This window comes from Salvelinus alpinus, chromosome 37 (assembly GCF_045679555.1).
Source record: "Salvelinus alpinus chromosome 37, SLU_Salpinus.1, whole genome shotgun sequence".
NCBI classification, from domain to species: domain Eukaryota; kingdom Metazoa; phylum Chordata; class Actinopteri; order Salmoniformes; family Salmonidae; genus Salvelinus; species Salvelinus alpinus.
Window position 1 is genome coordinate 16922005 of NC_092122.1, and position 13525 is coordinate 16935529.

Here is a 13525-nt window from a genome sequence, read left to right on the forward strand (position 1 = left end):
GAGGAAGTCATCAAAAAGTCTACATTAAAGTAGTATTTTTTATTTTAAATTATACTTTACTTTCAGGTTGAGCAGTTAGTGTGTAGATTTGACTGGCGTGACAAAACGTAACATTACTAGCCAAATACAGAGCTTTACAAAAACCTGACATGGTGTACTAACTTCCACTAGGGGGTAGTGTTGGATAATACAATCATGTTTGAAATGTCTGAGCCAAGATTGTTTTTGCCCAATCTGACTAGGATGCTTTGTAATGCTTGTGTGTACCTGTCTTATTCTTCTGGTCATTGGGCTGGGCTGGTAGAACGGTGACCTTGGTGCCCGTCTGATGGATGAACTGCTGAAGGTTCACCTGTCTCAGCTCCCTGGTCAACTGCTCCAACTCCTGCTCCTTCTCCTGTAACAAACAACCACTCAACTAGTAATTTACTTCCCCTGCAGTTTCTACTGTCAGTTCCACTTCCCTGTATACTTGGTTTGTCCACTGATGGGTGCCCGCCTGGCCATTCGCACCTAACGAGCAACTTTATAGATTCATACGATGTTTCAAATATTATACTTTTCTCTTGTGGAATTTTATTCCTTTACATTTAAGGCTATTTGCAGGTGGAATTGTTGCATTGAGAAGAACCTTTAAATCAGACAGTTTACGGTTACATACATGTTGCAGGTTGTTAAACCCACTAATAAAAGGAGCAGTTTTCTACTAATTGGTCTTTTGACCAATCACAACAGATCTTTTCACATCAGCTCTTTTTCAGAGCTGATCTGATTGGTCAAAAGACCAATTAGTGAAAATAAGATCAGTATTGGGCTGCCTGTCTAAACGCAGCCTATGTGGTGTACTCCACCCTGTAAGTAAACGTTACATCATGAGGACTAATAAGAGGCGTCCAAAATGTTCCTACTAAAAACACAGGGCCCTTTTCAATCAAACACAGTAACTTCAAAAACATCTTTCCCAAGCAGTGAGAAACCATGCTTGAATTAATAAACAGTTCTGTTTCATTGTAAACATGGTTTTGTCAAGGACATGAATCTAAACGAATATTCATTCAACGCCAGAAAAATGTAAAATATAATACAGTTGAAGTCGGAAGTTTACATACACTTGGGTTGGAGTCATTATAACTCGTTTTTCAACCACTCCACAAATGTCTTGTTAACAAACTATAGTTTTGGCAAATTGGTTAGGACATCTACTTTGTGCATGACAAGTAATTTTTCCAACAGTTGATTGCAGACAGATTATTTCACTGTATCGCAATTCCAGTGGGTCAGAAGTTTACATACACTAAGTTGACTGTGCCTTTAAACAGCTTGGAAAATTCCAGAAAATGTAATGGCTTTAGAAGCTTCTGTTAGGCTAATTGACATAATTTTTGTCAATTGGAGGTGTACCTGTGGATGTATTTCAAGGCCTACCTTCAAACTCAGTGCCTCTTTGCTTGACATCATGGGAAAATCAAAAGAAATCAGCCAAGACCTCAGAAAAAAAATGGAGACCTCCACAAGTCTGGTTCATCCTTGGGAGCAATTTCCAAATGCCTGAAGGTACCATGTTAATCTGTACAAACAATAGTACGTAAGTATAAACACCATGGGACCACGCAGCCATCATACCGCTCAGGAAGGAGACGCGTTCTGTCTCCTAGAGACAAATGTACTTTGGTGCGAAAAGTGCAAATCAATCCCAGAACAGCAAAATACCTTGTGAAGATGCTGGAGGAAACAGGTACATAGTATCTATATCCACAGTAAAACAAGTCCTATATCGACATAACCTGAAAGACCGCTCAGCAAGGAAGAAGCCACTGCTCCAAAACCGCCATAAAAAAGCCAGACTACGGTTTGCAACTGCACATGGTGACAAAGATCGTACTTTTTGGAGAAATGTATTCTGGTCTGATGAAACAAAAATAGAACTGTTTGGCCATAATGACCATCGTTATGTTTGGAGGAAAAAGGGGGAGGCTTGCAAGCCGAAGAACACCATCCCAACCGTGAAGCACGGGGGTGGCAGCATCATGTTGTGGGGGTGCTTGCTGCAGGAGGGACTGGTGCACTTCACAAAATAGATGGCATCATGAGGCAGGAAAATTATGTGGATATATTGAAGCAACATCTCAAGAATGACCCCAAGCATACTTTCAAAGTTGTGGCAAAATGGCTTAAGGACAACAAAGTCAAGGTATTGGAGTGGCCATCACAAAGCCCTGACCTCAATCCTATAGAAAATTTGTGGGCAGAACTGAAAAAGAGTGTGCAAGCAAGGAGGCCTACAAACCTGACTCAGTTACACCAGCTCTGTCAGGAGGAATGGTCCAAAATTCTCCAAACTTATTGTGGGACGCTTGTGGAAGGCTACCTGAAACATTTGATCCAAGTTAAACAATTTAAAGGCAATGCTACCAAATACTAATTGAGTGTATGTAAACTTCTGACCCACTGGGAACGTGATGAAAGAAATAACAGCTGAAATAAATCATTCTCTCTACTATTATTCTGACATTTCACATTCTTAAAATAAAGTGGTGATCCTAACTGGCCGAACACAGGGAATTTTTACATGGATTAAATGTCAGGAATTGTGAAAAACTGAGTATAAATGTATTTGACTAAGGTGTATGTAAACTTCTGACTTCAACTGTGTATATATATATATATATATATATATATACACACACACACACACACACACAGTACCAGTCAAAAGTTTGGACACACCTACTCATTCCAGGGTATTTCTTTATTTTTACTATTTTCTACATTGTAGAATAATAGTGAAGACATCGAACTATGAAATAACACATATGGAATCATGTAGTAACCAAAAAAGTGTTTAATAAATTTATATTTGAGATTCTTCAAAGTATCCACCCTTCACCTCGATAACAGCTTTGCACACTCTTGGAATTCTCCCAACCAGCTTCATAAGGTAGTCACCTAGAATGCATTTCAATTAACAGGTGTCCCTTGTTAAAAGTTCATTTTTAGAATGAATAATGCGTAAGTTGTGTTGTGACAAGGTAGGGGTGGTATACAGAAGATAGCCCTATTTGGTAAAAGACCAAGTCCATATTATGGCAAGAACAGCTCAAATAAGCAAATGACAGTCCATCGTTACTTTAAACCTCTTATGGCTGAGATCGGCTAAGATCCCGTTAACGGGATCGATTTGACAACAGCCAGTGAAAGTGCAGGGCGCCAAATTCAAACAACAGAAATCTCACGATTAAAATTCCTCAAACATACAAGTATTTCACACCAAATTAAAGCTACACTTGATGTGAATCCAGCCAACGTGTCAGATTTCAAAAAGGCTTTACGACAAAAGCACACCAAACAATTATGTTAGGTCAGTGCCTAGTCATAGAAAAACACAGCCATTTTTCCAGACAAAGAGAGGAGTCACAAAAAGCAGAAATAGATATAAAATGAATCACTAACCTTTGATGATCTTCATCAGATGACACTCATAGGACTTCATGTTACACAATACATATATGTTTTGTTCGATAAAGTGCATATTTATATCCAAAAATCTCAGTTTACATTGGCGCGTTACGTTCAGTAATGTTTTGCTTCCAAAACATCTGGTGATTTTGCAGAGAGCCACGTCAATTTACAGAAATAGTCATCATAAACTTTAATATAAGATACAGGTGTTATACACAGAATTAGAGATATACTTCTCCTTAACTTCTTATGGCTGGGGGCAGTATTGAGTATCTTGGATGAATAAGGTGCCCAGAGTAAACTGCCTGCTACTCAGTCCCAGAAGCTAAGATATGCATATTATTAGTATTTGGATAGAAAACACTCTGAAGTTTCTAAAACTGTTTGAATGATGTCTGTGAGTATAACAGAACTCATATGGCAGGCAAAAACCTGAGACAAAATCCAACCAGGAAGTTGGAAATCTGAGGTTTGTAGTTTTTCAACTCATCGCTTATCAAATATACAGTGGGATATTGGTCATATTGCACTTCCTAAGGCTTCCACTAGATGACAACAGTCTTTAGAACCTTGTTTGATGCTTCTACTGTGAAGGAGGGGGGAATGAGTGCTCTTTGAGTCAGGGGTCTGGCAGAGTGCCATGAGCTGACTATGCGCGTTCACGTGAGAGTTAGCTTGCGTTCCATTGCATTTCTGAAGACAAAGGATTTCTCCAGTTGAAACATTATTGAAGATTTATGATAAAAACATCCTAAAGATTGATTCTATACATCGTTTGACATGTTTCTACGGACTGTAAGACTTTGTCTGCTCGCGCCTCATGAATTTGTATTACTGGGCTAAACGCACGAACAAAAGGAGGTATTTGGACATAAATTATGTAATTTATCAAACAAATCAAACATTTATTATGGAACTGGGATTCCTGGGAGTGCATTCTGATGAAGATCATCAAAGGTAAGTGAATATTTATAACGCTATTTCTGACTTCTGTTGACTCCAACATGGCGGATATCTGTATGGCTGGTTTGTTGTCTGAGCACTGTACTCAGATTACTGCATGGTTTGCTTTTTCCGTAAAGTTTTTTTGAAACCTGACACAGCGGTTGCATTAAGACATGAAGGTCAGTCAATCCGGAAAAGTTCAAGAACTTTGAAAGTTTCTTCAAGAGCAGTCGCAAAACCATCAAGCGCTATGATGAAACTGGCTCTCATGAGGACCACCACAGGAAAGGAAGATCCAGATTTACCTCTGCTGCAGAGGATACGTTCATTAGAGTTAACTGCACCTCAGATTACAGCCCTGATAAATGCTTCACAGAGTTCAAGTAACACACATCTCAACATCAACTGTTCAGAGGTGACTGCATGAATCAGGTCTTCATGGTCGAATTGCTGCAAAGAAACCACCTCTAAAGGACACCAATAAGAACAAGAGACTTGCTTGGGCCAAGAAACATGAGCAATGGACATAAGACGGATGGACATCTGTCCTTTGGTCTGATGAGTCCAAATTTGAGATTTTTGGTTCCAACCGCTGTGTTTTTGTGAGATGCAGAGTAGGTGATGAATGGATGATCTCCGCATGTGTGGTTCCCACTGTGAAGCATGGAGGAGGTGATGTGGTGTGGGGGTACTTTGCTGGTGACACTGTCTGTGATTTATTTAGAATTCAAGGCACACTTAACCAGCATGGCTACCACAGCATTCTGCAGCGATACGCCATCCCATCTGGTTTGCACTTAGTGAGACTATCATTTGTTTTTCAACAGAACAATGACCCAACACACCTCCAGGCTGTGTAAGGGCTATTTGACCAAGGAGAGTGATGGTGCTGCATCAGATCACCCAACCTCAACCCAATTGAGATGGTTTGGGGATGAGTTGGACCGCAGAGTGAAGGAAAAGCAGCCAACAAGTGCTCAGCATATGTGGGAACTCCTTCAAGACTGTTGGAAAAGCATTCCAGGTGAAGCTGGTTGAGAGAATGCCAAGAGTGTGCAAAGCTGTCATCAAGGCAAAGGGTGGCTACTTTGAAGAATCTCAAATAGAAATGTATTAAAAACTTTTTTTGGTTACTACATGATTCCATATGTGTTATTTCATAGTTTTGATGTCTTCAGTATTATTCTACAATGTAGAAAATAGTAAAAATAAAGAAAAATCCTTGAATGAGTAGGTGCACTGTATATGTTCCAGATGGGCTTACGTGTCTTACTTCATTATAATTCTTTCTGCAAAAGGTATCATCACAGTATAATCACCATTATCCATTTTACATACGGTGTTTGTGTGTCTTCCAATCAATGATAAATGTTGTTTTCAACCCTATTTTGCAGAATTTGTGTATGTACAATCACTGTTTTCCTATAAATTTTTCCTTCTACCAAAGCTCACCTGTAGTTTCTTACTGGACTGTCCCAGTGAGCGGTCCACAGCCCTGCAGCTGCTCTCCAGCTGCACTCTGTGTTGAACCTGCTGCTCCAGCTCCGCCCTAACCTTCCCCAGCTGGGCCCGGGCCTCCTTTTCGTCCGCCTGCCTGCTCTGCTCAGTCTCCTGTTCTAGGTCAGCCTCCATGCCCTGGATACGGGTTAGGTACTCCCCCAGCCGGGCTTCGCACTCCCGCACCCGTCCAATCAGCTCCTGGAACTGCTCCCTCAGCTGCCGCTCGCTCTCCTGCTCGATCTGCAGCTCGTTCTGCCAGAACTCCTCCTCGGACATCTCCACCTCGTTCCTCCGCAGCTGCTGCTCCAGACGCGCCAGCTCCTCCTCCAGCACGCCGACGCCCTCCTGACCCTCGACACACACACCACCATCACCGCTTTCCCAGCCATGTAGCTCCGCCTCACAGCCCTGCAACCGGCTCTCCAGTAGCTGGAGCTTGTCCTTCTGCAGCTGGACCAAGCGCACCAGCTCCCGGGCTGGACTGAGGGGCACAGACACCACCCCCCTGCCCTGGTTCAGTGCTCTCTGCTGCTGCTTGGCCTCGGCATCTCTGCCCTTCCCAAAAATATCCCTCAAGCCCTTGACCCCAGCCGTGAAGGTGAGGGACTTACGTTTGGGCTCCCGACGCTTGAGTGAGCGGTCATTGGCCGACGGGCGCAGCTTGGCCAAAGGAGGCAGGCTCTGGCGGTAGAGGCCGCGCTCGGGCACACGGAATGTGCCGTCGGAGTTGGGACGTTCACTGAGGGAGGGGCCGGTGCGCTGGAGAACCAACTGCACGTCGCTGGCATACTGGCCCCACATGTTGAGGGACACCACAGGGTTCTCATGCGGTGCCAAGTGGCGTTCCGTCTCCCGCCATCTCTCAATCAACATGTACCTGCCAGTACGCCCTGCAAAAGAGTGAAATAATGATTTGATCAGATTCATTAATTGGAGCTTTACTAAGTAACTGGGCTTAGATGACCAATGTACAGTAGTCACACGGCAACGTTGTTTGCTATTTCTTGCCACATACCAGCCGGTGACCAGTTACATACAGACCAGTAGCTAGACTACACTCTGCAGTAGCAGCAGATTAGAGATCATCTACCCTTGACTGTGTCATTGTTATCCCCTCCTGCATTCGGAAACACAGCACCAACCCTAATCTGAACTCTTTAACTCTGCTAAGAACAGGGAAACTCTATGGAAGAACCATTCACAATTACCCCACTTGCTTTGAGACACAGTTTAGTGGGTGTGCACTGTGCAGAGTTTTCAGAGTAATGGGTTGTTTTTTCTAGGAAGAACGGGGATTTCTCTATTCAAATATAGGAGCAGTTGTTCAGTTCCCATTCATACTAGGGTTGGAGTAAGGTTCAATAAAATTCCTCCAGACCCAAATCTGTGTGTGTGTGTTCTGCGGCAGATAAGAGCACAAGCCACAGTCTTTCCCCTCTCAACAGCAGAACCCCTATGAAAGGAACACAGTTGTCACTACAGCTGAATCTGGCTGAAGGCCTTTCACATCAAAGTACCCTGGACCAGACAAAAGCCTGAACACATACAAAAGAGGCCTTGGACCATAACTCCTGTACTGTTGATGAAAAGACACAGTATTTAGCTGTTAGTCCTACAATCATGTATCTGTGCATGGATCACAATGGAATAGCATGTACAAATCCAATGGATTCATTTAACCCTTATATGCTACCTCTAGGACCTCCAAGTATTTTCTCTAAAAGCAAATGACCTATATAAACCATGACATCTCCACAGAATTTTGGTTCTAAGCAGTGCAAAGTGCAAGTGCAAAACTGTGCCAGTATGAACTGAAAACAGTATGAAATGACAGCAGTATTTAAAAATATATATATTTCACCTTTATTTAAACAGGTAGGCCAGTTGAGAACAAGTTCTCATTTACAACTGCGACCTGGCCAAGACAAAGCAAAGCAATGCGACACAAACAGAGTTACACATGGGATAAACAAACGTACAAACAATAACACAATATAAAAAAATCTATATACAGTATGTGCAAATGTAGTAAGATTAGGGAGGTAAGGCAATAATTAGGCCATAGTGGTGAAATAATTACAATTAGGCAATGAAACACTGGAGTGATAAATGTGCAGAAGATGAATGTTCAAGTAGAGATACTGTGGTCCAAAGGAGAAAAAAAATCACAATATGGGGATGAGGTAGTTGGGTGGGCTATTTATAGATGGGCTGTGTACAAATCCAATGATCGGTAAGCTGCTCTGACAGCTGATGCTTAAAGTTAGTGAGGGAGATATAGACTCCAGCTTCAGTGATTTTTGCAATTCGTTCCAATTATTGGCAGCAGAGAACTGGAAGGAAAGGCGGCCAAAGTAGGAGTTGGCCTTGGGGATGACCAGTGAAATATACCTGCTGGAGCGCGTGCTATGGGTGGGTGCTGCTATGGTGACCAGTGAGCTGAGATAAGGCGGGGCTTTACCTAGCAAGGACTTATAGATGACCTGGAGCCAGCGGGTTTGGCAACGAATATGAAGCGAGGGCCAGCCAACGAGAGCATCCAGGTCGCAGTGGTGGGTAGTATATGGAGCTTTGGTGACAAAACGGATGGCACTGTGATAGACTACATCCAGTTTGCTGAGTAGAGTGTTGGAGGCTATTTTGTAAATGACATCGCCGAAGTCAAGGATCGGTAGGATAGTCAGTTTTACGAGGGTATGTTTGGCAGCATGAGTGAAGGATGCTTTGTTGCGAAATAGGAAGCCGATTATAGATTTCCTTTTGGATTGGAGATGCTTAATGTTAGTCTGGAAGGAGAGTTTACAGTCTAACCAGACATCTAGGTATCTGTAGTTGTCCACTTATTCTAACTCAGAACCATCTAGAGTAGTGATGCTAGACAGGCGGGCGGGTGCAGGCAGTGATCGGTTGAAGAGCATGCATTTAGTTTTACTTACATTTAAGAACAGTTGGAGTCCACGGAAGGAGTGTTGTATGGCATTGAAGCTCGTCTGGAAGTTTAACACAGTGTCCAAAGAGGGGCCAGATGTATACAGAATGGTGTTGTCTGCGTAGAGGTGGATCAGAGAATCTCCAGCAGCAAGAGCGACATCATTGATGTATACAGAGAAAAGAGTCAACCCGAGAATTGAACCCTGTGGCACCCCCATAGAGACTGCCAGAGGTCCGGACAACAGGCCCTCGGATTTGACACACTGAACTCTATCTGAGAAGTAGTTGGTGAACCAGGCGAGGCAGTCATTTGAGAAACCAAGGCTGTTGAGTCTGCTGAATGCAGTGATTGACAGAGTCGAAAGCCTTGGCCAGGTCGATGAAGACAGCTGCACAATATTATCTTTTATCGATGGCGGTTATGATATCGTTTAGGACCTTGAGCGTGGCTGAGGTGCACCCATGACCAGCTCGGAAACCAGATTGCATAGCGGAGAAGGTACGGTGGGATTCGAAATGGTCGGTGATCTGTTTGTTAACTTGGCTTTCGAAGACCTTAGAAAGGCAGGGTAGGATAGATATAGGTCTATAGCAGTTTGGGTCTAGAGTCTCTCCCCCTTTGATGAGGGGGGTGACCGCGGCAGCTTTCCAATCTTTAGGGATCTCAGATGATACGAAAGAGAGGTTGAACAGGCTAGTAATAGGGGTTGCCATAATTGCGGCGGATAATTTTAGAAAGAGAGGGTCCAGATTGTCTAGCCCAGCTGATTTGTAGGGGTCCAGATTTTGCAGCTCTTGAAATTAAATGACGGCAGTATGAACTGACAGCAGTATGAAATGACAGCAGTATGAAATGAAAACAGTATGAAATGAAAACAGTATAAACTGAAAGCAGGGTATTGTCGGGCTGAGCCATACTCACAGACTGTTCAATACATCTCCATAATGCAAAAGAGGTGAACCTTTAAAAGTGGCTCCATGCTGGTTCTACAGCTATTTCTCCCTAGAAGCGGTGGGAACAGACAGCTTCTTTCAAACTTATTTTGTTGCCTCTACATGTGGGCTGGGGTAATAGCTTCTCATACATAAATGCGGTATCATTATGAGAATCATTACAGTCATCATGTAGTTCTCTCTTCTCCTCAGCGAGCATCTCAATGACATCTACGAATCATCCCAAAACAGTTAATCTTGATTCTCACAATCTCCCAGTCATCTCGCATCTTGATTCTCACAATCTCCGTTCACTCCCAGTCAACTCTCATCTTGGTGCACTCCACCATCTTTAGCATCTCTCAGAAACGGACTGTCAAATATGCTGCATGCACTGTGGATGTGTGTCCTGGAAAAGGATCCATTCTCACACGAAGTGTGGTAAGGCTTAAAGCGGTACAGTAGTTCACTTTAGTTGAATCTTATTTTCAATTTATCCCTTGATCTCTCTTTAATTATATATTTTTTGTTGAGTTTTGGACAATATTGCAGGATGGATTGACTCACCAATGGCCTGGGCTAGGGCGATGACCACCTCCTGGCATGTGGTGAGCTCTGTGACCCCACATACGATCCGCTGCACTCCATCCACCCACACTTTCAGCTCCATGGCTCTCATCGAAGGGGCGTCGTCATTCCTCATCCACACAAGGGGGCGCTACACAGGATCTCTCCAGCATTCTATAGAACAGAGTCTGTCAAATGCTGGGTTTACTATATAGCTCTGTGAGTTCACTGTATTCCAAAATGCACACACACGAAAACTGAAATACAGACACTCACAAACAATGCTAAATTATCCATCTTGCTCAGTAAGCTTAAAAATGTACAAATCAGAGGTTCTGGGAAATTGCAACTTTCTTGGTGACTACAACTGAGATGAGACAGCAAAGAAGATGCCAGTTCATTGATGTGAATTAAACCACTCAACATCGCTTCGTATCTTTGACCACATTGCAGTTGTGCCAATAATCACAATAACACACCTACTCTGGTGCAGGGTTTCCCAAACTTGGTCCTGGCGCCCCCTCCACCTGGGTGCACGTTTTAATTTTTACACTTGCACTTCACAGCTGCTTCAAATAATCAAAGCTTGATGATGAGTTGTTATTGAACCAGCTGTGTAGTGCTGGGGCAAAAACCAAAACGTGCACCCAGGGTTGGGCCCCAGGACCAAGTTTGAGAAACCCTGCTCTAGTGTCTTATTTGTCATAGTCCTCTCCTATTACTGCTACAGTCAATATTGGCAGCCAGCCAATCCCATAGAATCAGAGCATTGAATTTCCAAACCGATGGGGGTTACATGGATAGAAAAAAAGCTTATAAATCAAAACCGCACACTCTCAACAATTGGGAATCTGTTGCTGCACTACATGCACTTTAAAGCTAGTTTAGGAGTCCCTCTGTAGCTACTACCAAGGACGAAGGAGAAACTTCAGCAGAAGTTCAGTTGCAGTTTCTGGTTTCACATTTAATCATTGGAATAATGGGTTTAATGCAATGTCTGTCGGTCTGTCTCGAAGCCCTATCTGACGATGGCGGTTCTATTTGGTAATGCCTACGGGAAAGCTTTCTCTGGTCGCTTGCATGAGGAACCCTTTAAACTGCTGACACAATCACCTTAGCTGAAAGGCACTCATTACAGACCTGGCAAGGCATCAGGCAGACGCAACAGTGCAGATCTGAACCGCCAGCCTCCCGGGCCAGGGAAACACAGATGCCCGGAGTTTAAGCGTCATTTTTTATCCCTGTCTCGGAACGGCCATCCGTTTTCCCGTTTCATCCCATTATCCACTTTCTGATCCTTAACTCCCTAATGACACGTAAGACGGCAACAGCTCCCTTGCCTCTTTAAGCATCTTCATCACACCTGCTGCCAGCAACACAACAATTCCCTGTCACGTTCCCTCTGGTTTGACACCATCCTGCCACGGGTATCCCTCCGAGACGCATCTGGTTACTGAGGCCTTCCCTGACTGAGCTAGTCGTGTTGTGTTGCACTGGGAACTGGCAGAGTGATTTGTAACTGTAGACAGTTACTGCAGAATCCCCAGGCCAGAGCCGCCTGGTAACTGGCTGTTAATAGGGCTATTCCCATGCTGCACACAGCCCAGGGGTAGGAGAGTGAGGTGCAGGCTACCAGGTGTTAAGCGTTCACATGGAAATTATATTTTGGGTAGCAGAGGGGTAAAGATATGGGATTATATGATACAATGTAGAGGATTGGTGGTTTTCCAATCTAATAAATTCCATTCCTCAAGCATTTGATAAAATCATAAAAATACCCTTTGTGGAATACTGAGAAATATGGATTGGGGTATAGAATCTTGACCACAGGACCTCTGAAGGCAGGGGCTGGGTGTCAGACTGAGGAGCTCCCTGTGAGATTCTCTCTCCATCCTCTATTCAACATCTGTCACGTGTTAAGTTTAACTGAAACCACCCTTCTTCGACTGAGAGCCTTGATGGAAAAATAAGCTTGACTACTAAGGATGAAGGATGTCATTACTTCACAAGGGCGAAATTGTGGTGTACATATTGGCGGGGGGGCATCCTCCCAAAAATGTTGGGGGACATTTTTAAATGCTAAACAAAGAGCAAATGTATCCAACAAATGTGTAGAGTCACAAGTTTGATGGAGTCATTGTGTGCTATGAATATGGGAACAAATACTTAACTTCTACTACTTTAATACACATAAGTGAATTTGTCACAATACTTTTGCTCCCCTAAAATGGGACTACATACAAAAAGTGCTGTCATTTCTAAACGGTTCACCCGATATGGATTCAAATGCTCTCGAATTAAATCTGACAGTCTGTAGTCTGTTATTTCACAGTTTTGATGTCTTCACTACTATTCTACAATGTAGAAAATAGTACAATAAAGAAAAACCCTTGAATGAGTAGGTGTCCAAACTTTTGACTGGTGCTGTATATATATATTTTTTTTTATATGCTCTGATTCTATGGGATTGGCTGGCTGACAATATTGACTGTAGCAGTAATAGGAGAGGAATATGACAAAGTAATAAGACACGAGAGCAGGGTTTTTCAAACTCGGTCCTGGGGCCCCCTCTGGGTGCAAATTTTGGTCCCCTTTGGTAATTTTGCCTGTTACTTCATCATGTAAGGCTCACACTCACATCTGACATCAGCACCCATACACAGGGACTACAAAATGTATGAATTAGCACTTAGATCAAAGTTATTTCTTCAATGCCAAAGTATTTGTTTGGGGTGAATATCAACAGTCATGGTTCTTTGGTGGATCATGTATAAATGTCATCCGACTCTTCAAATTGGCTTTGTAGAAAACACCTGTCTTTCATCAAAATATTGATGTAATTTGGATGCCTAATGCCTTAATAGATGTTATTAAACAATGAAATACATAATCAATTATCATCAATGTGGAAAATACGCTGTAATGGATGACACAACATTGCTAATCAAATACAGTACTACTGTTACTGTCTTAATGCCAATTGACACTCAATCATAGTTTTGACCCTAGTTGAACTAACAAAGACCACATACACACAATATTGTGTGTTCCTAATTACCAACAGGACATGGTATGGACACATCTATGAGAATATTTGTGCTGAAGTCATTCGCCCCTCCATCGTAAGATTATCACTTAGGAATTAGGCAACCAGATGCAAGCACAACCTCAGAATTGGCAGGAGAAACTT

The 13525-nt window shown here is 42.9% G+C and overlaps 1 protein-coding gene across 9 annotated transcripts in view; it reads right to left on the reverse strand.

Annotated features, from left to right (window-relative positions):
* LOC139566000 (ras association domain-containing protein 8-like) overlaps positions 1-13525 on the reverse strand; it is a 33066-nt gene that overhangs the window by 6463 nt on the left and 13078 nt on the right. For 3 of the 9 annotated variants that reach the window (XM_071386801.1, XM_071386797.1, XM_071386798.1), the window contains exons 2-4: positions 10336-10523; positions 5857-6794; positions 268-397 (exon numbers count right to left, since the gene is read on the reverse strand). In XM_071386801.1, the coding sequence (XP_071242902.1) occupies positions 268-397; positions 5857-6794; positions 10336-10471 (1204 nt within the window). In that variant the 5' untranslated portion in view covers positions 10472-10523. Of the gene's footprint in view, positions 1-267; positions 398-2287; positions 2369-5856; positions 6795-7765; positions 7820-8840; positions 10524-13525 lie in introns of those variants that run through there. The other 6 variants (XM_071386799.1, XM_071386800.1, XM_071386803.1 and 3 more) reach the window with 5 other exon arrangements.